The 26098-nt window shown below is 38.9% G+C and overlaps 1 protein-coding gene across 2 annotated transcripts in view; it reads left to right on the top strand.

Moving 5' to 3' along the window:
* Window positions 1–2175: 2175 nt before the first annotated feature.
* STXBP5L (syntaxin binding protein 5L) overlaps window positions 2176–26098 on the top strand; it is a 208653-nt gene continuing 184730 nt past the window's right edge. For both annotated transcript variants that reach the window (XM_059819981.1, XM_059819988.1), the window contains exons 1-2: window positions 2176–2373; window positions 18695–18792. In XM_059819981.1, the coding sequence (XP_059675964.1) occupies window positions 2176–2373; window positions 18695–18792 (296 nt within the window). The remainder of the gene's footprint in view (window positions 2374–18694; window positions 18793–26098) is intronic.

Here is a 26098-nt window from a genome sequence, read left to right on the forward strand (position 1 = left end):
CGCACTTCAGAGGCCGGAGAGGCCATCCCACGCCGCGCGCTTCCACAACTTCGGAGCGAGCCTGGGAGAACGACCCAACCATCCACGCAGAGCACCTGGAAGGGCAACCGGGGGTTATTTTATTCCTCTCGGGAAGGAAAAGGGGGTTTGTAGCTGGGGTGCCAGGCAGCATCCGTAGATGGGCTGGACACCCACCCGCACAGACCGCTCTGCGGCCCGGCAGGAAATGGAGGCTCCCCCTTGCTCAGCGCCTCGCTCCGTCACCGCCGGGACCGTTACCTCCCGCGACGTTTTGGGCTGGTTTGGCCTGAAGCCGACTTCAGCTCTCTGCACTGACACACGAACTAAAAGCGGGCTCCGTCCCCCTCCAGCCCCGCTCCCCCTCAGGCCTCCGCCGCGGGGAGCTCTTCGCCCTCAGAGCGGCCGCAGCACTGCGCCCCCCACCGCGCCGGGGGCCGCTCCCGCTCCCGCCGCATTGGGGCGTGGCCGGCGGGGGAGACGGCCCCGCCCCCGCGCTGCCCGCAGGTTCCCCGCCGCGAGCCTGGCCCCGCCCCCGGACCCCACACACCCGGCGGGGCGTCGCGGAGGGAGGGCGCCTCACTGCTCCGGGGGGCGGGGAGGGGAAACTCGCGGCGCGGCCTTTCCCATTGGTGGGAGCGCGTGCCGATCTTTGCAGCGTCCCAATCAGATGCCGCGGATCACAGCGGCGGTCAGCCATGCTGTCCCTACCGTAGCAAGTGTCGGCCTGAGGCTCCGCCTGGAGCCGACCGACGGCCGAACAGTTGAGAGCAGTCCCCGCCCTCCTCCCCTCTCCGCCATTCACATCCACCCAACTTGCCCTCAGCAACCAATCGGAAGCTGGCGCTGCTGTCAATCACCATCCTTTGCCCCGCCCTCCCCCCAGTGGAGCCAAGGGCGCGCTGGTGCGGCGGGCGGGGCGGGGCGTGGGGGAGGAGGAGGGGGAGGAGCTGCGGCTGCCGCCGCCGCCGGCGGAGGTTTCAGTACCTCGGAGAACGGCTGCGAGCGCGCCGGGCTGGCGGGAGCTGCCGCAGCTGGCTGGGACCGCCGCCGCCGCCGCTGCCCTCCGCTCCCCCACCCCGCTCCTCTCCTGCCCCGCCCCGCCCCGCACCTCCCCGCGCTCGCGCCGCGCCGGGCAGAGGCGCCCCCGGGGAGCGTTAGGAGCCGTCGCCTCAGAGCGAGCGGCTGCGCCAGGCGCGTCGCCCCGGTTACCGCCGGCGCCGAGGGAGTCCGGTCCCCTTGGAGCGGCCCCGGGGGCACGGCGACGGCACAGGCTCGGTGACCGGGACGGGCGGGAGGGCTGAGGGGGTCCGTCACCTCAGGGACGGGACAGGTGGTCAACCCGCGACGGCCGGGCTGGCTGAGGGGGTCGCTCCTCACCGCCGCTCGGTCCTCACGGAGCGGCGGCCGGGGCGGCGCGGGGCGGGGGGGCGGCGAGGGAAGTGAGGGGCGCCCGCCCCGCCGTGGGGCGGCCGCGCACGCTCCTGGCCGGGAGCCGGCGGGGGAGAGGAGGACCAAGGGCAGCGGCGGCTGCCGGCACTTGCTGGGGTGGGCAGGTAACTCGAGAGCGGGAGTCGCGGCGGCGGCTGCGGGAGGAGAGCGGTGGCGGGGAGAGGGAATCCGCTCCTCCCGAGCCCTGGGGGCGAAGACACCCCTGACGGAAAAGGTTCTGAGGGGAAGGGGAAATTGGACGTAGCCCAGTTGTTGTAGTCCTGTTAAAATAGTCAAGTACCGAAGGCAAATCTTAGGCAGAAAAGGCAGAGAGATGGAGTCTGCCGTTTTGGATGCCGGCTTGAATTTTTTATTTACTTTTCGGTTTTAGCCACTGCTAAATGTGGATTTTGTGAGAGAACCCGATGGCCGTTGTTCCATTGTTCCTTGTTTGAACGTAAATCTTAGTTTTGCTGCTTGTGGAATTTGGGTTTTTTTTCCATTTTTTAAAAGGACCTTTCCAGGTAGCTTTTGCGTCTGACAAAATGAAGCCTTTGCATTTTTCGATCAATCACACCTAATATTGACATTCTGTTTGGTACAAGGGACTTAAAGTGCTGCCTCACTCAGAGGACCATTAAAGACTTTTTCTTTCGCTCCATGTAGCTGAATGTGTTACGACACATCCTTTCTCCCCCCCCAAATCTTCCGAAAGATTTTTCCAAAATGAAGAAATTTAATTTTCGCAAAGTTTTGGACGGTCTAACTGCCTCATCCCCTGGTGGAAGCAGTGGCGGTGGCAGTGGCGGTGGAAGTGGGGCTGGTGGTGGCTCCGTGCACCCCGGAGGGACTGCAGGAGCTGCAGGGACTCCCAGAGATGAGGTCCAGGAGACGCTCACTTCAGATTATTTTCAAATTTGTAAGGTAAGGAGTGTAATTTTTATTTTTATTTTTACTATGGAAATAATAAAAGCTATGTTGTGTGTGGGGGCAGTAGTATGATACCGATAAGCCTTTTACTTCAGAACTGCAGTGGTTGTATAAGGACTTTGGAATGAAAAGACAGAGATCTCGTTGATGTTTTTTTTCTTCCTGCTGCAGAGTTGGGGTGGTCAGTAAATTCATTAAAATCTTGATTTCAGCATTCAGGGCCAAATCCTAAATTCACGCTTGGACCCTAAACTAGTAACAAGATTGTGGGCAGGAAAGCAAATCAATTGGTGCTGGTACAGATAACATCTACAAGTCATTAGAAATTCAAAATTGTATACATCTACTTCCCCTCCTCACTCTTCTCATCCTCTCTTCCTTTCCTTCCCTTTTTTAAGAAAAAGACATAAGCTGGAAATAAAAGACAGTGGAGGGATTACTGAACTTAGGGCTTTCATTATTTGTGAGGGATTGGATGTAGATTCAGGGTGGTTTTTTAGCATTATTACTGAAGATTATGATTATATGACAGTACACTTAGTGGAACAGCATAAATACCAAAAGTTGCCAAATTTATTTGGTATTGGTTTTTATGTGTTGGTGAGGTCCTCAAGTGGGATTTTTCTTTGAGTAGAAAGCGTAAGATATCTCTGTGTGTTTTATGTTTTGTATCCGTTTCCTGTGAGAAATCTTTCAGTGGTGTTTGTAAATGCACAAGTAAAAGCAGTAAAAACTATGTTGGTACTTCTGACCAACCCTGGAATATGAAAATCATACTTTTGTAATGAAGACCAAAAATGAAAGGAGAGATTATATTATGATCCTCTGCTGTTATCTTTAACTTTGTCATTAATTCTGTTGGCTTTACTAGAAGTTTTGTTTGCTTATTTGTTTTGCTTAGAAGCTTCAAAACCAGAATTTTTAATTAGTGCAATTTACATTATTAAGAGTAAATGAACTTCACCTATTAAGTATACTTTCCTTTTACTAACCAGACACCAATTGATTTGAAATTTAGGTTATGGCCAACTCCAGCACATTCTCGTTTCTTATTTGTGTTTTGAGAAGAAGGAAGAAATATAAACAAACAAGACAAGCCTATAGGACAGGTTGTGTGCACATCTGGTCCTTGTGAAACACACAGCTGTCCTGATCTCGGATATTATGATTCTATTTCTATTCAGTTTTCAGCTACAGCTAGCATCAAACCTCTTATAGAGTTCAGGGGAAGAAGGATGAGCCCCCATGACTTAGAGTCAGAGACCTTTGGAATAGGTTCTATGTAATTCTAATTTCTGGAGGTTTTATAGTTCTTTGCCATCCTGAACCAAAACAGGTTCAGGCCTTTTGAGTCAAATGATTCTGTAGTTTAATGGAGTGTCGGTGATCAGTGCATTAGAATCATCCGTGTTTCCCAGGGTTGAATTTGACTCCTTTTGCTGCTGTACACAGTAATTTAGCATTTTGTGAAATTCCAGATATTCAGCGATTTCTGATTTTTGTCACTTCAGTAAAAAGATAATGCAAATAATCAAAGTACATTAAAATATCATTAGAAGGTCTGCCATTCTAAGATTCCCAAGTGAGGCTAAAACTCAACATGATTCTTCATGTTTAAGTCATTTGATAGGGCCAAAGATCTTTATTTAGTATGATAAATTTTTATTTTGTATGGTATATTTGCAAAAATAGACATCACAAGATGAAAAGAAATTAATTTTCTGCTTAATCTCCGTTATTTGCCTTCTTTGGCTTGATATTACTTGATGACAGTTGGTGCTATGTTCTGATAGATCTACTTAAAAATGTATCTGATAGATCTACCTGGAAATAGATCTACTTGGTGCATAGGAATATGTCATTTTGAGAAGATTTCAGTAGGCAATATTTGTCTGTCTTAGCTCTCAGGTTAAAATATTCTCAGCAAAGTAAATATTTGTATAGGAAGGCTTTTGGTTGCTTGCAGCAGCTTTTGCTTATGAATACATGGTACTGCAGAAGTCTGCTCTATAGTATACAAAATACCAGCTTCCTTTTTTTCAAGATACAAAAGTATGCTAAAAGCAAACTTCCAAAATACTCGGTGATTAGGTGCTCATAAAATACTGCAGTGTTTATTCAACAGGCTCTATTTAATCAGCTATATTACAGTTTAGTAACATTACAAGCATGTTTGAGTGAACCAAGAAAACCCCACAGGCCCCAGTCCTGCGTTATGTACTATGCGAGTGTACTGAAGACAGTAGGACTCGACGCAGGTGCAGCTTTCATCCTGCATGCTTCAGGGTGCAGGATCCGAGTCATAATTTGTACCTCAATCAATTGGAATTAAATTAAAAATACAGCAAGACACATATAATCCAAGCCTTGTCTTCCCTGAGCTTTTGTTGTGTAGAGTTTCTGGTATTTCAATTGTGTATTTTCATGTTAAGTTACATAAGTTATATAGGCTGCATGTTTAAGGATCCACGATCTGTGATCCTGCTGCACACAGAACTGAGTAAAGCTAATGGCAGTTTTAGTTTGTTATGATCTGCAGGGTCAAGGCAGATGGGCTCACAGTCCAAGTAGCTGGTTTTCCTTTCTTTGCTGATTATAAAATCTTCATTTAGATATGAAACATAAAAGCTGACTCATACTTAAGAATTAAAGGGCCTTACCCTGCAGTTTTTATTTAAATAAATTGCCTTTCTGAAGTTTGTGGGAGGTCTGCTTGGAAAAAAACACAGATCCAATTCTCTACCAGAAATCTGTTTTTATTGGTAACGCACCTGATTTCATTAGTAACACACCTGGAAGCTGTCTCTCCATTTTGTGACGTTTTTAGGATGCTTATTAACACAGTGTATTTTTTGAGATATAGATTAGAACTTAATAGAAGTAAATTGAATATTTCATTTTATGCTGAGGTGTTCACAATGAGTTACTTTTGGCATTTATATTTAAATCATTAATGTAATTGTCTGTATTGAAAGACTAAAAATGAAATCTTCTTGAAACTATTACATATGAAATAGCTACGGCCTTTTTTTAAGCATGATAAATTTTTATGTTGGTAGCTGTACTAATGAATCAGTAGCACCCTTTTCAAAGTATTCATGTAATGTGAAATTTTGTCAAAACTGTACTTTGTGACAACAGGAAGCTGAGGTATAGTTTATGTTATATCTAGGGCTGCTCTTGGGATTTGGATATTCAAGTGGAAATCATGAAAATATCGATTATAGTTCACATTAATTGAATTGAACTTGTGAGATAACAGCATCGTGCCAAAAACTAGGCACGATCCAGTAGAATATGTTAGTAATGTCTACATTAATTTTAATGTGGATACACCTAGTTTGCTCAATTTTGCTCCTTTATATTTTCCCTCTGTATAGAGGGTGGGTTTTTTTCTGGCAAGGATTTTTTAGGCTCGCCTATGTTTGTCCATAGCATATATAAACTAAAATACAGCACTGAGGAGAGATCTCCTGTTAATATAGGAAGTGAGAAGATCACAGTTAGGATGTTGTAAATCATTTGAATAGAACTTTGAGCAGAATGAACATAAAAGGAGAAAACAGTGATTTTATTACTTTTGCAGAAGGTTGGTTGTTAGGGGATGACGCAGTTGGGAAAAACTGAATAAGAATGAAGATGTACATTTTTTGAACATAGAGTGCATATTCTTCATGAAAATAAGTCTCCCGTAGAGAACTACTTGAGCTTTCCTTGAAGATCAATCATAGGGTTGAATTTGTAGAGCATGATGTTAATAACTTTATGCAGAAAATGGTTGAAATCAAGACCTCAGTTAAGAGCATAGTAACAGTTGCACTTTACTAGACATACAATTAATCTAGTCCAGTATGTTTTCTTTAGCTGTAGGCAGTAACTGGATAACCTAGAAAAGGTCCAAGAACTGTGGAATTGATCATCTTCTCACAGAATTATTCCCCAAATGCTGATGGTTATGCACTGCCTTTAAACCCCGAAGCATGAGATTTGTATTCTCTCCAAAACTGGTCTTCAGTGTTATTACTGGGTAGTCTTGCTATCTAATAAACATCCCTTTGAATCTTGCTGTATTATTCATATTGATAGTATAGTCATAGTTTCGGTCTGCATATTACCCAATCTTTATACAAAACCCATGGAGGCCAGAATAGTTTTAGGTTTTTGTTGAAACTGGTATGGAAGCCCAGGGCCGATTATAATTGTGCTTTCCTAACCCTACTTATCTTTGACAAAAACAGGCCCTCAACATGCATACAATCAGTAGCCAGTTTAAATACCTTAATTATCTAGATTTCCTATAAAGTGGTCTGAAATTTTAATTCCCAGAGTTTATAGAAGGTAATACTTTATTTCATCACCCTATGAAGATGATATTTAGTCCCTCTGACAGCAGTCAAGTAGGTACTTTAACTGCAAATGCAACATGAAGCTACAGTTCAATGATAATGGACAGAAGATGAATTTTGGCAGTTGGCAGTTTAAGAACAATTCTGCAGTAGCACATAGTTCTATTTTTGGTAATGAATAACAATAAAAAAAAAAATCTTTGTTATAAGCTATCCATAGTGTTTTAGTTAGCTTGAGCTGTTTGGTTAATCTGTGTTGTTTCCTTAGTAAGGTCACTTGAGGGGGAAAAAAAAAAAAGTGTGTGAAATGCTACATTTCAGAGGAAACCTATTTTAAAATAAGTATTAACCCTTACTTGTAAGTGCTCAGAGTTCATTTGATATTTAAATGGTAAATAAGATAACGTTGGGAAGGATTTTTCCTATATACCAGAGTTTGGATCTAACGTTAGGTGCAAAACCCTATTCTGTTTAAAACTACAGAGTCATAAATGACACTTCTGTGATTAGAAGATGGTAATTTTATGAAATGTGCGATGAGCATAACATATTTTTCTTTTTTAAGTGTTTGTATTAATTAAAATAGGACTCATCAGTGGTAAAGAGCATAGCATGTTAAAAGCTTTTTCAAGAACTTTGAACATTTTAAGCTACGTATAGTAGCTTAAGTGGACTCTCTTTTTTTGTGCAGATACCTATCTTTTTGCATCACTGTGTTTGATTGTTAATCAAATATTAATCCTAAATGTATTAATGCAGTCCCTTCTTGGCCAACACATGCAATTACAGCTTCAAAACCATTTTAAGACTTTTAAGGTTGCAAAACAGAGCACTCGAAAGTTCCAAATTTCTTAAATTAGGTTTGCTTGTGCATACAGCGTTTAATTGCATGATCCCATATTTCTTCTATAGGTCTAATTTAGTAAAACTCGGTGCATACCTGAATATTAAGTTCCCCATGGACTTTCACAACAGAAGTGCTCACCACTGTAGTTTTGAAAGCTTTATAAACATTAATGAATTGACCTTCACAATAGTTCTGTGAGATGGAAATATTATTATTCCTTCTGTATGGATGAGGAACTGAGGCACAGAAAATCCCAGATGCCACATTGTTTAGTGTCCGCTGGTTTTGGTTTCCAGCTTGACCTGCTTTGAATATGATTTTTTTTTTTTTAGCATATTTAACATTTTTATACCACTTACGTCTTCCTATTATGCCTCCCATTGTTTTTGCATTCTGTTGCAAGTATTCCACACATCTACAGAGTAGTCTTTAGGCTAGTTATTCATACTGTCAATTTGTATGTCCACCTTAGATAGTCAGAATGGCTGTGGATTTCCTTTCTGTCTCACGTGACTACAGATGGAATTCTGGCTCCACATTGGACCTGTGAATTGCGCCTCAGATGTGTGAATATCATCAACCTCCATTATCTCAAATTGGTCAATCACAAAATGGAAGCATGATAAGCTGCCACGTGTGAAAAGCTTAATTCATGGCCCTTGGCTTGATCATTTATAAAACTAAGTGATAAGAGCATTGATAGAATTTCCTTTCTGCAATTTTCTATCTGAATTGTACCCTGCACCTTCCTATTTTGTACCAAATAGACAAGTTTGGCAGACAACAGCTCTTCAGTTGTTTACTTCTGGTTTGTCCATAGGACAGACCAGACTCTACTATGCATGAAGTGAGGCAAAAGTTCTATGGCAGAAAAAGATAATTTAATTAATCCTTACAAGAGGGGAACAAATTCATGTTGCATAGATTATCTTAGTTTGGGTATATTCTAATTTTTCCCCTTTTTACGGTTGACCTTGCATTTTTAGCAATAGAAGAATCATAGAATACCCTGAGTTGGAAGGGACGAACAAGGATCACTGACTTCAACTCCTGACTCCACCCAGGGCAACCTAACAGTTAAACTATTTACTGTAATTTTGTGTGCCATTTCAAGCGGGGTGTTTTGGGTTTTGTTTTGTTTTTTAAGTTGCGGATTCATTAATTTCAATCACGTGGAGTCCTTGGATAAAGAATTGAAATTCAGGATATACTTTTTCCTCATGAAAAAAAGAGAACGTCCCTCCTCACTGAAGGTATTTGTTAAGGATAGCTTAATATTCTCTCTGTTCAGGGGTTGCTTTTTCGCAGGCACTTGTTCAGAGATCAGACCATCATAACAGAACTCTAGTCTTCCTTCCCTGAGCTGATGATGGCACTGGGAAGTCCCTGGATATCTTGGAAATGGTGAAAAAAACATGGAACACGCTGAGGAACACAGTGTCTTCACATTTACATAGCACAGGCCTGACCCCTACAATCCAGCGTGGTGATGCCGTCTCTCATCCTGTGAGAATTGTACTGAGTTTATATGTAGTTTTTTATATTTTTTTATATAAAAGCAGCTTATAGGGATATATTAATTTGTCACAATGTGTGTTAGAATCATTATAGGAGAAAGTCAGAGGACTGTATGATTAGAAGTATAAGTAATGTGCATCTGTGGAGAGGAGAGAAAGCAATATTGTTAGGTACAGATGGCTGGTAAATATGCTCAAATGTAATAAGATGTTATCTTTGTGCAGTGCTGTGTCCATTCCTAACAGATCACCAACAAAGACTATGAATAGTGAAAAATACTGGAGACAATCTGTCGCCTGTAGCTAGGGTCAAAGTCTAATGAGGTACACTTTTTATGGTTCCTTTGAAGTTAAGTCGTATACAGTACTGAAAAAAGAAAAAGACCCTTAATATTTAAAGCTTTGAGTTGAAGAATGTGGGTACTCAAAAGTAGCCTTCCTAAATTCAGTGGTATATATGCAGATACAGGTGTATATGGTAGCATGTCTTTTTGCAGAATTTGAATCCAATCAATGAAAAATAATCGCTTCTATTTCATTAAAAAATCTGCTATATGAATGCTGTGAGGTCAAACACTCAGAAGTCAAGTCCCTTATTCAGCTAGTATTCAGTTACGTCTGTATGTGTGGCAATCTAGTCCTTATTGCATCTATTTATTTTCTTGAAGTATCTGTTTATATTTTGTTCCTGTCCTCCATCACATTTGGTTTGAACAGTATACAACATACGGGAAGGATGGATGCTATTCTCTGTGTGTTCTTTGCAACGGTTCCTGTGAGGAAGATCTCTGCGTTACCCACTGGACATCACAAAAAGTCATACTAAATAAATTATGAGATTATCATCTTGGCTTTGTTCATCCCCTTCCATCTATTGTATCCCTTAAGGATGGATATGTGCTTTCAGTTACACCTGTCCAGCATCAGTTGTATTACAGATACATTCCACATAGCTGTGGATAAAAGTTAATTGTAGTGGGTCCAAAAACCCCTAGTTTATTCATTGTTTCTCCTTGCATATATTTTTAAATGCTCACTGAATGAGGCAAAGGCAGGAAAACTGGCATGTGGTTATGTAAACAGAGATCTGATTCTTAGGATCTTTAGCTATAGTGTCTTCATTTGTGTCTGTGAGCTATGCCCTTGGTAGCGTTATGGGCAATGCAGGGTGGGATAGTCATGTGCAGGATCTGCTGGATTTCACTGCTGTTGGAGGGCAAAAAGCTGCCACAAAATATCGCCATTTCATTTGGAATGTATCATCTTCACCATATGTGAGATGAGATGCTGGCTAGTATCTCCAGATTAAATTCTCATTTCAGCAAAAAAGTCCTCAAATTGAATACAAGATACGTAGAGAAAGAAGGTAGGAGACGGATAATTATGAATTAGTAATGAATAGTAAACAATGTTGTAAATGCTAGTAACGAGATCTGGTAATAGTGTTTGTATACAGGAATGCCAAATTATGTCGCAAAAGAAAAGATTTCCACAGGAATACACCAATAATACAGATTATCTCTATGTCAAAGTAGGGTTTTAACACTGTTTTTCTATAGCTTTTCCAAAAAGAATCCCCAATCCTTCAATAACTTTTTGTAGTAGCAAAATCATGGAATTCTCTGGCAAAAAATTTTTAACTCCCCAATATGGCTGATTTTTTAAAAATTAAAATATCCTGAAAGCAGCAAACTAACTATCTACTTCAGAACAGTAACCACGATCAGCCATAACGGAACAGGACATAATCAGCTTAAGGTGGCAAAATTCCAGAAAATCCAAAAATGGGAAGACATGCAAAACTAGTCACAGTTATTGCTGTGTTGGTCTGGTGTAACTTTAATAAAAAGAGATTATTATTATTTTTTTTAATTTCTCATTAAAGTTATGAAATTATGTTATTCTCTGCATCCACAATCATAGTGAAGACAAAAATATTTTCCTTTCAGGGCTATCAGATATGTTCAATGATTTTACAATTCTTGTAACCCATAAAACAGATCTCCATCAGACAGATGATATTCTGAACCAAACTATTTCAAGTTCTAGAGTAATGTGGTTAAATGATACAACAACAACAAAATCAATATGAACTACTATTTGAATTACTTTGACTATAATGATTGCCCATTTGGACAGAAGTCTTGCTTAAGTAGGTAGGCCAAATTGAGCTTTGAAGTCAGTGGTTTAGGGTTGGCAGTTTTTTTATTATTTTACTTTAAAGCCAAGGCCAAATTTAGTTTTATTAAAGTCCGTTGCATAGGTTGATGCCCTATTTCTTCTTGCCAGTTTAAATGGCAAGAGTGGGAAGTCCCTTATAGCATATTTACTGAACAATGGACGCAATTCCTTTGTTGCGTTCTTCATTTTCCTCCCTTTTTGTATATTTGTCTTTTTTTTTTTTTAAACTTGGTAGAGTTCTTTTAGAAAGAATGGGAAGGGAAGAGGTGAAATCATTTTGCATACAATGCCTTTTCTTGAACTTAGGATTTCTCCAAAGGGGATAATACCTACCTTGGGATGATTGTATTCATGTATTACCCTGTAACTTATTTTATTAACTTATTATGCTGTAACTCAGTGCTGTGGTAGATGTGGCAAGATGGTGTAGTTGTCAAGTGGTTGCTTGGCCACAGCAACACTGATTTAAATAGATCAAACAAGTAAGATTAAAATCCGGCCACTCTGCTTTGAGCAGGGGGGTTGGAGGAGACAGTCTGCAGAGTTCCCTTCTAGCCTCACCTGTGCTGTGAACTGGGAATAATGCAGTTTGGGGATCGATGTTGTTTTATTTATTTGTGGATTTTTCTGGCTGAATTATATAATTTTTGTATTTTTGATACACGACAGTATATTTCAAAGAACAAGCATGAGGAGAATGCTTTTTGGAATTCAGAAGGCCTTATTTTTCCCCTGTGGTTCACTTAATCGGCTATTTGTATCAATATGAATCATATGTGAATAGGACCATCCTTATTTGATAGTCTTTAACATCCAGTTTGCAGAACTGAGAATGACAGTGGCAAAACACATCTCTGAAGTTTCTGCAGAGATTTTTGTCATGAAAAGAGGAAGTTTAATGAGGACTGCAAGATTTCGTCTTCATTTTAGTTACTTATTTTTTAAACTAATTGTCTGGAAGGTGCCTCTGAATGTACTTTCTTTTTCACGGCCAAGCGATATGAGGAAATTGAAAAATTATGTAATGTGTGGTAGAACTATCATGTTTCAAAAAACAGTCATATGGTCTGCATACAGACTTTTTAAAAATAGTACATACAACAATACATATTAAAAATATAAACTTGATAATGATTTTTTCAACCTTATGTTTTCATTTTTTAAAGTATATTAAACTGCTTTCAAAGGAAAAAAAGGTTTCATATATTCATAGTACAAAAATGTATAATATACAAGTCAGCTCATTTCAGATACTCTAATATATCTTTCTGATTTTTTAATATAAATGTAATTATCAGTGTATAATACTTGTGAAATTGAACTGTTAAAATTTCAGGTTGTCTTTGAAGTCTACTTTATGTCCAGGGCAGATATTTTCTCAAAATTCTACCATAGCTTATTAAGTGACCTTTTATAACAAAGTAAGTTTTGTAATTTAATAATTAAAAGACAAAACAAATTTGCCTATTGCTGAAAGTATTATTCTTCCATGCCAAAAGTTGTCTATGTAAATATTATGAAACCTCTTACTAATCTGATTGTTTCCCGTGCATATCTTTTCCTCCTGCCCCTGTATTCCCTATTTCAATAACACTTCTCTTTTTCCCTCGTGTACCCACATTTTCCATGTGTTTTCTCTAATGTGTTTTTTCCCACCAATACCCATCTCCTTTTTCTCCCTCTCTCAGATGCACTGCTGCTGGTGAAGACAATAAGCTCATAAGAAAGACCCTGCTGAGACAACCAATGGTCCAAATCGCCCAGCAGTCAGTCTCTGACAGTGGCAATAGAATATGTCATTTAGGGAGAGTAGTAAGTTAGATGACTTTCTGCAGTCCATTCCCTTTCTAATCTCCCATCATCCACCATCACTGGATTGGAGATGTCAGAGAGTGTATCCTTAGCCAGTCCTTTTAGAAGCCATTTATCACTAATGTCCATGAATTTGTCTAATGCCTTTTGGAACCTGCTGATACTGTCAGCCTTCACCACCTCCTATGGTGGCAAGTTTCAGGAGATCACTACCTGTTCTGTAAAGAAGGGGTTTTTTCTGTTTTAACTAATCTTTTCTGTTTTAAACTAATCTTTCACTTGTTTTGAGTGGCTCTGTGGTATTGCTGAATAACAGTTCCACATTTAGCTTACCCACTCTTTTGATTCTGTAAATCTCAGTCATATCCCCCCACAGCCTTCTCCTCTCCAAACTGAAGTTGCAGCACTTTTAGTCTTTCCTGATAAGGCTTGTGTCCATCACCTTGAGCATTAGTTGCCTTCCCTGTATCAGCTCTGACTTGACTACATCTTCAAATGTGGAGACGAGAGCTGCATACAATTCTCAAGTAATGGGCTCACAGAGGTTTTATATAGCAGCAAAATCATGCCCTCTGTGTTATTCTTTATACTCTTCCCGATGATGTGCAACATTACTTGGCTTTTTGGGTTACTGCTGCACATTAAACCAGAGACTTCAGAGGAATGCCAACCATGCCCACAAAATCACTTTCCGGAGTTGTAAATGCTAGTTCCAAATTCAGCATTGTGTAAGCCTAGTTAAGATTCTTTTTTTTTCCTCTAGATGCCTTATCTTAACGTCTATCCACACTGAAGCTCATTTATCACTTACTTGTCCACTTATTCAGACTAATGAGGTCTTTCAGGAGTTGGTCACCATCGGTACTGAATTTCACTGTCCAAAGGAGATGTCAGTGTTCACTACCTTTTATAGATCATTAAAGATGATGAATAAAATTGGTCCAAGCACCCATCCACGAAGGACCTTACTTCTGAGTTTTCTCCATGGTAAAAATCAATCAAACCCTATCCTTTGTTTCCTGTTATCTAACCAGCTTTCAGTCCACAAAAAAACTTCTCTTCAGTCGCCTGAAAACTTTGTTTCTTTAATAACATTGCTGTGGAATGTTATTGGAAGGCTTTTGGAAAACTTTCGTATGTTCATATTGCATGCATGTTGACCGCTTCATAGAATTAGAGAAAACTATTTAGCTTCTGCAGATGATCTTTATCCTTGTGCTCAGTCTTATTTTGCCATCTTCTGTATTCTACCATCTTGCTGGGGACAGAAATCAGCCTTCCCAGTCTGTAGCTCCAGAGTCCCTTTTGTTTGATGGCTTTTTTCATACAACTGTTTCTAGCTTTACACAGAATAAAAAAACTATCTATGGGTAACTCTAAGAAAAAAAAAAAAAAAGGTAGTTTTTAGAATCCTGTGAACATGCTCAGCAGCCCTGGCTTCTAGTGTAGGGTAAGAGCTAAATGGAATCCATGGCTTGGGTTTGAAATTTTGGAAAGTTTTAGCTAAGCTGGGATTTTTTTTTAAAAAATATTCCTTTGAAAAATGAAGATTAAACTAATAAAAAATGTATCCCTCTTGTATCATTTTCTTAGGTTGGAAGCCTACTGATATCTTGTCCTCTTTCCATCTTTCCTGAGCAGGAAAGAGTCTTACCAGTCAGAGATTCCAGGCACAGAAGCCTGTAAATGAGGGATGGTCTTATAGCAATATAATGCATGGCAGCTCATCTTTATAAGCACCCATTTTCACCACTACAACCTTGGTGAAAGCTGTAATCATTGACATTTTTTAGTTTCCTACATAGCTGAGATAGAGGCTTCAGTCAACACTTCATCCTCTATTCCATAAAACAATAAATTACTTGCTTCAATGAGACTTTTGCATGTGGCATGTTGGTCGCAGTTTGGAAGTAGATTCTACATCCTGAGTCACAGGCTTAGACTACGTAGCTCAATTTTAACAAATAGACATTTTCTCAAAAATTTTTTACCTAAGTAAATTGGTTTTACTGTCAGATTTTACACAAAACAGGGTATCTGTAAAATATTAGTAGAAAAGTTACAAATTTTATGTTTATGCAAATTAGCAGGAACAGTTTTGACTATAAACCCTATTTCTTAATCGATACAGTTTAAAATCGAATTTACACCTGTATTTTCTGGAGTTATTTAGAGAACATAAAAATCACTTTGAAAAAATTGTGTCTTTGCAGTCTAATACAAACTATTATATAAAAAAAGTTAAGAAAAACTCTTATACTGAAAAATTGCATTATACACAATGTTCACATGGTGTATTGTATATGGTGAACATGCCGGATATTGCATATTATTACCAGTGTGATTTGCTTTTTTCAACTAATGAAATCTGTCATGGTATCTTAGACAGTAAGAGATTGTTGTTACGTTCTGTACATCGTATTAAAATGTTCATTGGTAGAATACTGGCAAGCCCAAATAATCAATTTCCTATATTCATTTAGGTAAATGGTTGTGTAAAGGTTACTTTAATGATATATACATGCAATTCACCGTAAGAATAGTCACTTAAAATGATTTAAAAGGGAATTTAAAGGAGAATAACAAAGCTGAACAGATTTGTGCTAAAATTGTAGCTGCATTTGTAATTGTTCTGTTTCAAATAAAATATTTTAAATATTGCACATAAACTGTATGTCCTAGGGAGCACAGACTGCCTCTAGAGACCGCATGCCAAAAAAGGAGAAGAAAAAGAAAGCTGGATAATATGGAGAAAAGCAGTCCTGGCTCCATCTGCTGTCTGCTTTTTTGCCCCCCCGCCCCTTTTTTTTTTTTTTTGGCACCTTCTTTCTTAGGGCTTTCGGGGTAGGTAGGTCCTATATTTCTTTGACCACAGACTGTTGTTTTAGGATGCTTTTTTTCTGCTTTTGCCCACTATTGAGATAGATTCCCGCCCCCCCCCCCCCCCCCCCCCCCCCCGATTAAACTACTTTGTTTTGCGTTTTCTGCTCACCATTGATAGTTTTGGTCTATGTTGTTCCTACTAGAGACAACTCAGATTAAGTAGGAACATACTGGGGGGGGGGGGGGGGGGGGGGGGGTTCACCCTAGGATCAAGTTAATTTTGTGGCCTTCCCCTCTTCTTCACCTGTATTAGTAAATGCTGTAAGGAAGCCCAGGCACAGTTCTAGAATCATTATTCATTCTTACACATATACTCACACTAGCTTTATCAGTGCATAATTGAAAAATCTACTTCAAGTGCTAGCTTTTCGTGTTGATTTTTCTCACAGTCCTTGGAAACAGAAGGGTTGTTGGACCAAGGCTGAGGAGAAGAGTATGGGGGTCTGAAGGGTTACAGCTTGTCCCTGTTCTTCTGTTGAGTAGACTTGATTTTCAGAATCACTTCTGAGGCTGCTCTAATTCGTGCCAAAATCTCAATCATAAAGACATATTTTTCTGCCTTAACTGTGTACAGTATAGCTTGGCTTTACTTCCAAACTGGTTTTGTCTTTTATTTAGAGTCCTAATAAATATAAATGTATTACTTGAAAATTGCCATTTACTTGGCTGTTCAATAGACTTCAACAATTTTTTTTATTTATTCTACAAATGGCAGAATTTTTCACTCACAAGAACTTTGTGACTGGATTTAGTGTAAATACTCCAATTTGGAAAATGGCTGCAAGACAGAAATAACACTTTTGAGTCAATCCCAGAGTTCAAGAATTTTTACTGAACTATGATCCTGAAAAGTACATCACTGTGCTTCTAAAACATAGTTCTGTCTCAATAACAGGACCCAATTAAAATTTCCAAAGGAAAAGTCTGACTGTAGATTGCAGAAATACTGAAAATACAAAGCAGATGCTAAATAGATAGGCAAGAATGCAAATTGATCTTTACATTTTTAGATCTAAAAACTAGTACTGAAATCTCCAGTCTTAGCTCAACATCAGAAAAACTTACTGTGACTGGAATTGCTAGAAATTAAAACTTTATTATAGAGAGGATTTCTAAAAATTAATAACAAAAAAAAGGTCATTTCTGAAATACATGTTTTTTTCAGATAGGGAAGAGCATTTATTCACATATTTTTATAGTATGTAAGTCTATTTCCAGCTTAGATGTTGGAATAAAAAAATTTATATTTGAGTAATCCTACCACTTGAGAAAGTTAAAAAAAAAAAAAACTAACGCAGAAACAGAGTTGTGGAGATCTTTGATAAATGTCTACATTAACATAAAAAGTGAGTTACTTTTCTACAGCTTACTGAAGTAGCATCTGTTTTTGGATTTTTGCAGTCCAGAAACTAATACTTAGACATTCTTTTAAAAGACATCCCTTATCAGCAATAATTAAGATGTGAGATGAGTAAGATTTTTTTTTTAAGGAAGTGGTTATTTGCTGAAAAACATACATTTGGTTGTTCCCAAACTACTTGTGAATATCAGTACAAGTGTTTCCAGCTGAGTTCCAGAAGAGTTGGAGGGATACAGCTGTTGAAATCATCAGCTGCCTTTTACTCAACAGGTTGGCAATTAAGGAATCCCTTTAGTTGAAGTTGTTCCATAGGGACTGCTGAATGGTTGAGCAGACACAGTTCATGAACAAGAGAATGCCAAGGAAGAGAAAAGTATTTTAAAAAATTAAATTTTATTCAGTTCAAAGCAATTCCTCTCCAGTTGCAACCATATACTAAAAAAGGAGTCAATCCTAGAGTTCAATATTATATTAAGTATTATAAAATATTATTATACTAAAAAATATATTATTTGTTACCCAATTTTAGGTAAGCAGTCACACACACAAAATTAATTACAGTTCATTTTTATGTGTATTTGTATAGTCTAGTCTAGTTATTTTCAGTCTTTTTCTTATGCTAAAGTTCTCCCTCATCAGATTCTTCCTCATAAGAATCAGGCAGGTCATATTGGTCATAACCTCCAGGTTAAGATAACTTAAAATGTTATTTGAGACAGTCTTCAAACTCAAGGATGTGTTGTGTCATGCTCAGTTCATTTATTCCCCAAGATATCTCTGCAAAAATCAGAATTAAAAGCATAGTATTATAAATAACGTTTAAGAAAGGATGCGTGGTTCAGTTGCTCATTTTGAGAACATCTTCTCTGGCATCTTTGTTTTTTTAAATTGGTATTAAGGATTTTTACCTCATAGACTCAATTCAGTTTATTGGTTTATTGGATCTCTTCCCCTGGACATGTTCCATTTCTTTCTGTTGAGGTTATTTGTGACAGTGTTTTAAAAGCATGTTATATGGGGTTTTTTTCAATTTACAGTTCAGCTGCCTTGCATGTTGAGGTTATCTTTCAGTAAAGCATATAAGCAATATATACCAGTTGTATATTGACATATACTTTGCAATCTACTTTGTTACAACAAAACCATTTAAAATATTACTGAATAAAGAGCATATCTAGAAATTGACATGAGTGAAATTCACCTGTGTATTCAAAATACTGTAAATTTTTAAATACTTTTCTTGAAATGTATTGCAAATACTACAACATATAGCAAAATATAGGTTCTCTTCCTTTACGCATACCATAAAACATACATGCTGTTATCTGTGGTTACAGTTCAATCACCTTGCTCATTTGTTCTGTTTCAGACGGTTCGCCACGGTTTTCCTTATCTGCCCACTGCCTTAGCTTTTGACCCGGTTCAGAAAATTCTGGCAATTGGAACAAGAACAGGAGCCATACGAATGTATCCTTTCTCATTCAGAATTTACACCATTTCTGTGTATTTGTAATACAGTGATGTGAATCATCTTCTGCAAGCACTCAGGTAAGGTTAGTTTATATTGTTACATTCTAATTCATTTTGCTTTACTTAGATGGACTGGCAAAGGATGTGCTGTTGAGGAATTACTATTAGGTCTTTAAGGTGTCCAAAGAAATTTTTTTAATTGAGTTTTTGGCATATCATTTTGGCATGTAAATATAAAGCAGAATTAGTTTTTGTTTTTCAGCATGAAAAGTTGACACTTTTCAGTAGGTAAAGGTAGACTACGAAGTGGTAATAAGCAAGTTGTGAATGTTGTGCTAGCAATAAATAAATTCATTGCTGCAATGCAGCTAGCCAGCTGCAGACATCTTCACTGTAGATATCTATGTATGAGATATTGTTTAGACTCTTCCAGCTGAATGGTGGGAAATAAGTGATTTTAGGGCAGAATTCATATCTTCCTGGAGGAGAAGAGGAAACACTCTAAAAGTGCCTGTTTCTCTTTATTAATTATCAAGGTACATCAGTGCCAGCACTTTATGTATATTTTTATACAGTAGGAACTTTAAGTTAGAAGTCTACACAGAGTAAACTGAATATAAATGTAATGAAAATTTGAAAACTTTGATTTAAAAAAAAGTCTGAGGAGAATATTTAAATGTGATGCATTTCAAAATGTTTTCTGCATAATTTTCTTAGTTTGTCATGGTTCAAATGTATTCTACTTTGGTGAAAATACATATAAGGCAAAAAAAGAAGAAAAAATATTACAGGAAGGTTTAAAAGTTACAGGCTATGGAAGTAATGAACCAGTATTTTACAATCTTTTTGTAGCTAAATAAATTCTGGGTTGAAAATAGGGGACAATGCTGTATAAAATACCCATCTAATCTTTTCTGGTTCTTTTGCTGCCACTGTTCCCAAGGTAACTATGAACCTAATGAACCCAAAGGCAGGTTACAAAGTAAAGAAAAATCTCCTCCTGGAGAACCAGTCTGTGCTTCATGTAACATGACTAAAACTTTGTTTCATCCATTTTTGGGTGCTCTTTTTCTGAACAGTTGCATTTTCGTAAGACTCATTTTCTGTCTGATCCAGAGCTCTTCACAAGACCCAATTAAACCTCCAGTTATGCAACAAGCTTTGCTTTGATAGTGCTACTCTTCATATTTATCTATATGAAGTAGATTGAATATATTCTGTTCAATTACAAAGAGGAAAATCCCCTTGAATTTGTGCACTTCTGGGAAAGTGCAAGACTAGCAGCCCCATACTAGCTGCTATGAAGAAAGTTAACCGCATCCCAGCCAAAACCAGCACACATGCTTTCTTCTTTTGGGAGGTGTGCAAGGTTAGAAAGCTGGACCTTTGTCTCTGGAAACTTCACTGATATCTTCTATGAGTGAGGGTATTGGGAATTTCATGGGTAATGCAGGTGTAGGAAGAAGGCCTTGCAGAACGTTGACTCCCAAGCCCACCTCTTCTTTCCATCTCAGCAACCTGGCTTTTGTAGGAGCAGTGCTAGTACTGGATAGGCATTGTATACCTTTATAAATCCCTCCTTTAAGAAAAATGCAGGTACAGAGTCTGATTTAATACAGGTTCATGTAGAATCAATTTAAACCTGTATGTTCCCTGCCACAGGAATGGAACATGCAGTGGAAAATTAGCTATATCCGTTCCCTTTAATATCTCTTCTCCAGTTTTGCTGGCAAACCCCTACTTCATTCACAGAAAATTTTCTACCAGTTCTAGTATCTGAATCAAACTAGAGCATCAAGATTACCAGGGAATTTGACTTTTTTTAAGAGATGTCATCTGATAACATACGTGCTTCTCAGCTTAGGCACACAGAGCCTGGTTTGCTTAATTGCGCACTGAGTTCATGGAAGCTGTGCTTTGAAGACAGAGGGTGCCATAAAAGGAATTAACTATTTATTCATTTTAACTAAGGCTTCTCCACTTGTCTCTCAAAGGCTCACAGAACGTACTACGTAAAAGGCCTAGTTGTGAACTAATAGCTTTGCGTTTGTACACAAGGCTGAACAGTAATCAGTGAAACAGGGCCTGGGACCACACACAGAACACCACTCATTTAAGCCAATCTTGCCACAACCATTTGTAATTGTTGAAATCGGGCAATAAAATTCAAGTCAAGATGTAACAGGTTTAGTATTACATCTGAAAATACAAGTCATAATGGAATTTTTTAAGCAAACTGAAAAAAGTATAGATTTTAATGGCTCTGAGTCTTCCACAGTATCCTATAAAAATACTTTTTAACAGAGCCGCACAATTTCATTCTGCTGTGAACGTGTTAGGTAACAGAAAGAGACAATTCCTTCCACATGTACATTGTGTTTGGCTGGTGCTTCTAAACAGTACTGTGGCTGGAGTGAAAGGACAGACTGTTTGGCTACCATCAGAGAAATGCACCCAATTATTTATTTGTTTGTTTATTGGTAGCACCAAAAGAACCTAGTTTGGATCAGACTCTGTTGTGCTGGGCAACACAAAGGCATACCAAGACAGAATTTATGTTTAGTATTCATGTAATGATGTAGAACAAGTTTTCCTGTGACTAGTGTGAGCCACATAATGGTATTGTTTCTTCCCTGTTTTTCTAAAAGATTCACAAAGTATTGGTATTTCTGTTGGTCACAAGTTAACAGGTCTCAAAAGACAAGCTGTTTCCAAAGAATATGAAGCGTGTACCTCTGTGTTGCAAATTAATGTTTAACATCACGCCTTCAGGTGATCATTTGAAATGATCCAGCAGGAGTACTAAAATTGTCTATGCTAAACTGGCCTGAAATAGAGTATATTATTCATAAGTTGCCATTAGAGTACAGAGATAAATGAAAGTTCATTTTGGTATGAGAGTCAATTTGTCTTCTCCTAGATTTCGTTTCAGGCTGCTTTAGATGCAACTGCTATAGCTTCTATAGCAATGGGAATTGCTGTTGCTATGCTCTACTGATCCTAGCAGTCTCTGTGGGATTCTCAAGGAACTTCAAACAACAATGTAGGTTTTACCTACACTGATGACTGCTGGGTAGTGGATCCTCATAGGGACAGCTGTGCTCCAGCCACAGAATGAGAGTGCACTGCAAATCATCGACAAAAGAGTATCTTCCTATTACCAACACAAGTTAAAAAAATCTGCAAATAAAGGGCAAAGAACTCACTCTTGAAACAATTGCTATGCTGTCTGGTCATTCTTTTCCTTTGTCCTAAACACAGCAGATTTTATTTCCCCTCTGCGGAGTTTTTTTCTATTTGAAGCCTCTTCTCAGCTCCCATACCTTTGATCATTGCTCAGACCATTGCTTGATACCACTCTACCTGGACTATCCTTGCTTCAGGCAAACACATTCAGATAAAGAGGGGCTATGAAATTGAATTCCTTTTCTTATCGTCTCCATATCCTTCTTCTCTAGTCCCAGTCTGGACAACCTTCTGACATTACACACAATAAAATGAAGTGTGCAGCCTCTGATTACTATCAGAGAAGGTTCTGTATCACCATACAAGGGGGCAAGAAATTAAGAGATTTGGTCAGACTTAGGTCTCTTCCTCATTTCAGAGGAAAAAGAGAAGTCTGGGGGTTTGTCACATTCTCGATCTGAATAAATAGTTTAAAATCAGTGCTGTTAGCAATGATTATTCCAGTATTGGACCTGAAGAAGTGTCATGTTACTCTCAGATTTCAGGATGCATATTTCTACATTATCATTTATTCAGCTCACAAATGCTTGTTAAAGTTCATTATAGGTATTTTCTGGAGTCACTGAGTCCTTTTCTTTGGACTTCTTCCACCACATCAAAGATGTGCTTAGCCAGTACAGCCACCTACTTCAAACGTATAGAATAGAGCGTATACATAATTTTGTATTGATCGGTTGATTATTTGGTGGTCAGCTGCAGTAAGAAATTCTGAAAGACACTCTTCTATAAGTATTATGATCTTTGCTTATTAAGAAATAAGAGAGATTTTGTCTTAAATCCAGTGCAAAGAAAACAGCTTACTGGGTCCAGAGTGGCCTCCTCACCACTGAAAGCTTATCCATCATCAAACAGGCTTAAATTAGTAATATGTCTTTGGACATGTTTTAGTGTTGTCTATTGTTGTCATTAATACATATTCTTTAGACTTAAGGGCTTCACATTGTCATGGATGCAGGTTATGGGGCATGCAAATCTTCATTTTTCACTGTTTGTTGCTTAGCAAAAAAGTAAGCCATCCACAACACATGCAAGGCCTTTCTAATAGACATAAGCTTGCTGTATTCCAATGTTATCAGACAATATAGTAGCCATTTTATACCTAAGCAAACAAAATTATTCTGACTCACTAGCACATGAAAGTGGAGGTGTTGCCTTACCCCCGCCTTTTTCTTAGCTGCACAGTCCTCACACTTCCCTTGCTCTGACTCTGGTGCTTATCAGGTATTTCCGTAAGCAATCCAATTCACTAACCTGGCAAAATACTAGTTCTTTTTTCCTGTGTTACTTTTTTGCCAGAACTGAATTATCTGGTGCTTACCTCTGGTGCTAGTCAGAATGATGCATAAGGAAGCTGGAAGGAGTGCATAGTTGGGACTGGACAGAGACGGAGATAGAGGAGAAATAGAAATTTTGGCAGTAAGGAGCAGGTTATTAGCTTGACTTGTCTTACATGTGAAATTGCATCACAGAAATCAAGCTATGGCAGAATGCAGTTGTCTATAAACTTTGCTACAAAATGTAGAAATAGCCTTTCAATTTTGAGTGGTATGGAAGATAACATATCTTTTGCTTACGTTTAAAATAATCTTCATGTAAGGCCATTTGCAAATCACAAAAATTCTACAGGCTCTGCTCAAGAGAGATTCTGCTTTTGGATCGTATTTGGAATAATTTTTCTGGCCTGTTTTATGTGTTTCTTCTCATGCTTTGATAGCAAGGTTGATTTTTTAATATCAAACGCAGTACAGCAATATGTATTTTAATAGGTACATTTTGTGAAAAACTAAACATGGTTTCAAGATGACCAAGAAGGCCAACGGCATCCTGGCTTGTATCAGAAATAGTGTGGCCAGCAGGACTAGGGAAGTGATGGTTCCCCTGTACTCAGAATCACAGAATCACAAAGGTTGGAAAAGACCTGTAAGATCATCAAGTCCAACCATCAACAACAAACACCACTATGCCCATTAAACCATGTCCCACAATGCTTAGTCCACAAGTTCCTTGAACACCTCCAGTGATGGTGACTCCACCACTTCCCTGGGCAGTTTATTCCAGTGTCTCACCACTCAGTACACTCTCAGTACTCAGCAGTGGTGAGGCCACACCTCGAATACTGTGTTCAGTTTTGAGCCCCTCACTACAAGAAGGACATTGAGGTGCTGGAGCGTGTCCAGAGAAGGGTGACAAAGCTGGTGAAGAGTGTAGAGAACAAGTCTTATGAGGAGTGGCTGAGGGACCTGGGGTTGTTCAGCCTGGAGAAGAGGAGGCTGAGGGGAGACCCTATCGCTCTCTACAACTACCTGAAAGGAGGTTGCAGAGAGGTGGGTGTTGGTCTCTTTTCCCCAAGTAACAAGTGATAGGACAAGGGGAAATGGCCTCAAGTTGTGCCAGGGGAGTTTTAGATTGGATATTAAGAAAAATTTCTTCATCGAAAGGGTTGTCAAGCACTGGAACAGGCTGCCCAGTGAAGTGGTGGAGTCACCATTCCTGGAGGTATTTAAAAGACATGTAGATGTGGTGCTTAGGACATGGTTTAGTGGTGGACTTGGTAGTGATAAGTTAACAGTTGGACTCAATGATCTTAAGGTTCTTTTCCAACCCAAATGAATCTATAATTCTATAAGATCATCTCATTTCTTTCTATGAAACAGCCAATAATCATATATTTGATTCCAGAGTTACTATCCCAACTAAAGGGCAAGCTGAAATCTAAACCTAAGATAGCCCTATCGAACAGCACGGATCCTCAGCAGCTGATGTACACAGAGAGACCATATTACCAGGAGGTAAAACTGAGGCTGTTTGTGCACTCTAGAAAAAAAATCAGGCAAAGAAAACAAATAGCACTAATTAAATCATCACCTGCAGAGTTCTGAGGAGGCATGGAATTTTACAGTAGTTAGAGGAGGTGTGGTAAAGAATGTTTGACATCAGGTTGGATGTACTTTAAAAGAAAAGAAAAGAAGATAACTTGAGGTTTTTGTCTGTGAGAAGGATGGCATAACATCTAAATATAAATTGTGACAGATTTACTCTCCTTAGAACTGCTGTCTCTTAATCTAAACAAGGTTTCAGTAGATTTTTATCCTTAAAATAAGCCAACTGCGTTCCATGCTGTTTACTCTATGTGATTTATTGGGCAGATGGAATGGGGGAAGCACAGACAAGATCATAAAACCAAAGTTCTGTTATTTGACTTGGAAGAATCATTGAAGCATTTCATCTTTATCTCATTGTAGAATGTATTTGGGATTTTTCCAGAGCACTTGAGTGATTCAGGAATACAAACTTCACTGAGAGTCAGTATTCCTAACATAAGTTCTTTTAAAAATTCCCCTGGGAATCAACACATACATATATGTATTTTTTATATGCATAGATACCTGAATAGTTTATTACAGAAATTAATTTATTGTCAATCTACAAGAAAAAAATATTATAAAAGATGTAAAAATAATCAAATTTACCTGTGTGATTAAATCTGACAGAACCAGAGTTTGGGGAATTTAAAATCTATACTGAGATTACTGTGCATCTGTTTACGTGTGCACTCATATACGTATACATATTAGGTCTCTGCATATGTGTGTAAATTGGGTCCATTGGTCTCCCAAGCCTCTTTCATGCTTTTTAAGTAAGCAGGTTAAATACATTACAGTTAAAGGTACTGAGCTTCCTTCGCTTTCAGTTGGTGTTTATCCAAGAGGTAAAAATGGAATCTAACATCTGCAAACAAATCTACCAAGAAAAAGTAGATTTTCATATATTTGGAGAAGGGAGACCTTATCGCTCTCTACAATTACCTGAAAGGAGGTTGCAGAGAGGTGGGTGTTGGTCTCTTCTCCCAAGTGACAAGTGATAGGACAAGAGGAAATGGCCTCAAGTTGCGCCAGGGGAGGTTTAGACTGGATATTAGGAAAAAGTTCTTACTGAGGGAGTGGTGAAGCATTGGAACAGGCTGCCCAGTGAAGTGGTGGAGTCACCATCACCAGAGGTGTTCAAAAGACATGTAGACGTGGCACTGCGGGACATGGTTTAGTGGGCATGGTGGTGT

This window comes from Gavia stellata, chromosome 1 (genome assembly GCF_030936135.1).
Source record: "Gavia stellata isolate bGavSte3 chromosome 1, bGavSte3.hap2, whole genome shotgun sequence".
In the NCBI taxonomy this organism is placed as follows: Eukaryota; Metazoa; Chordata; class Aves; order Gaviiformes; family Gaviidae; genus Gavia; species Gavia stellata.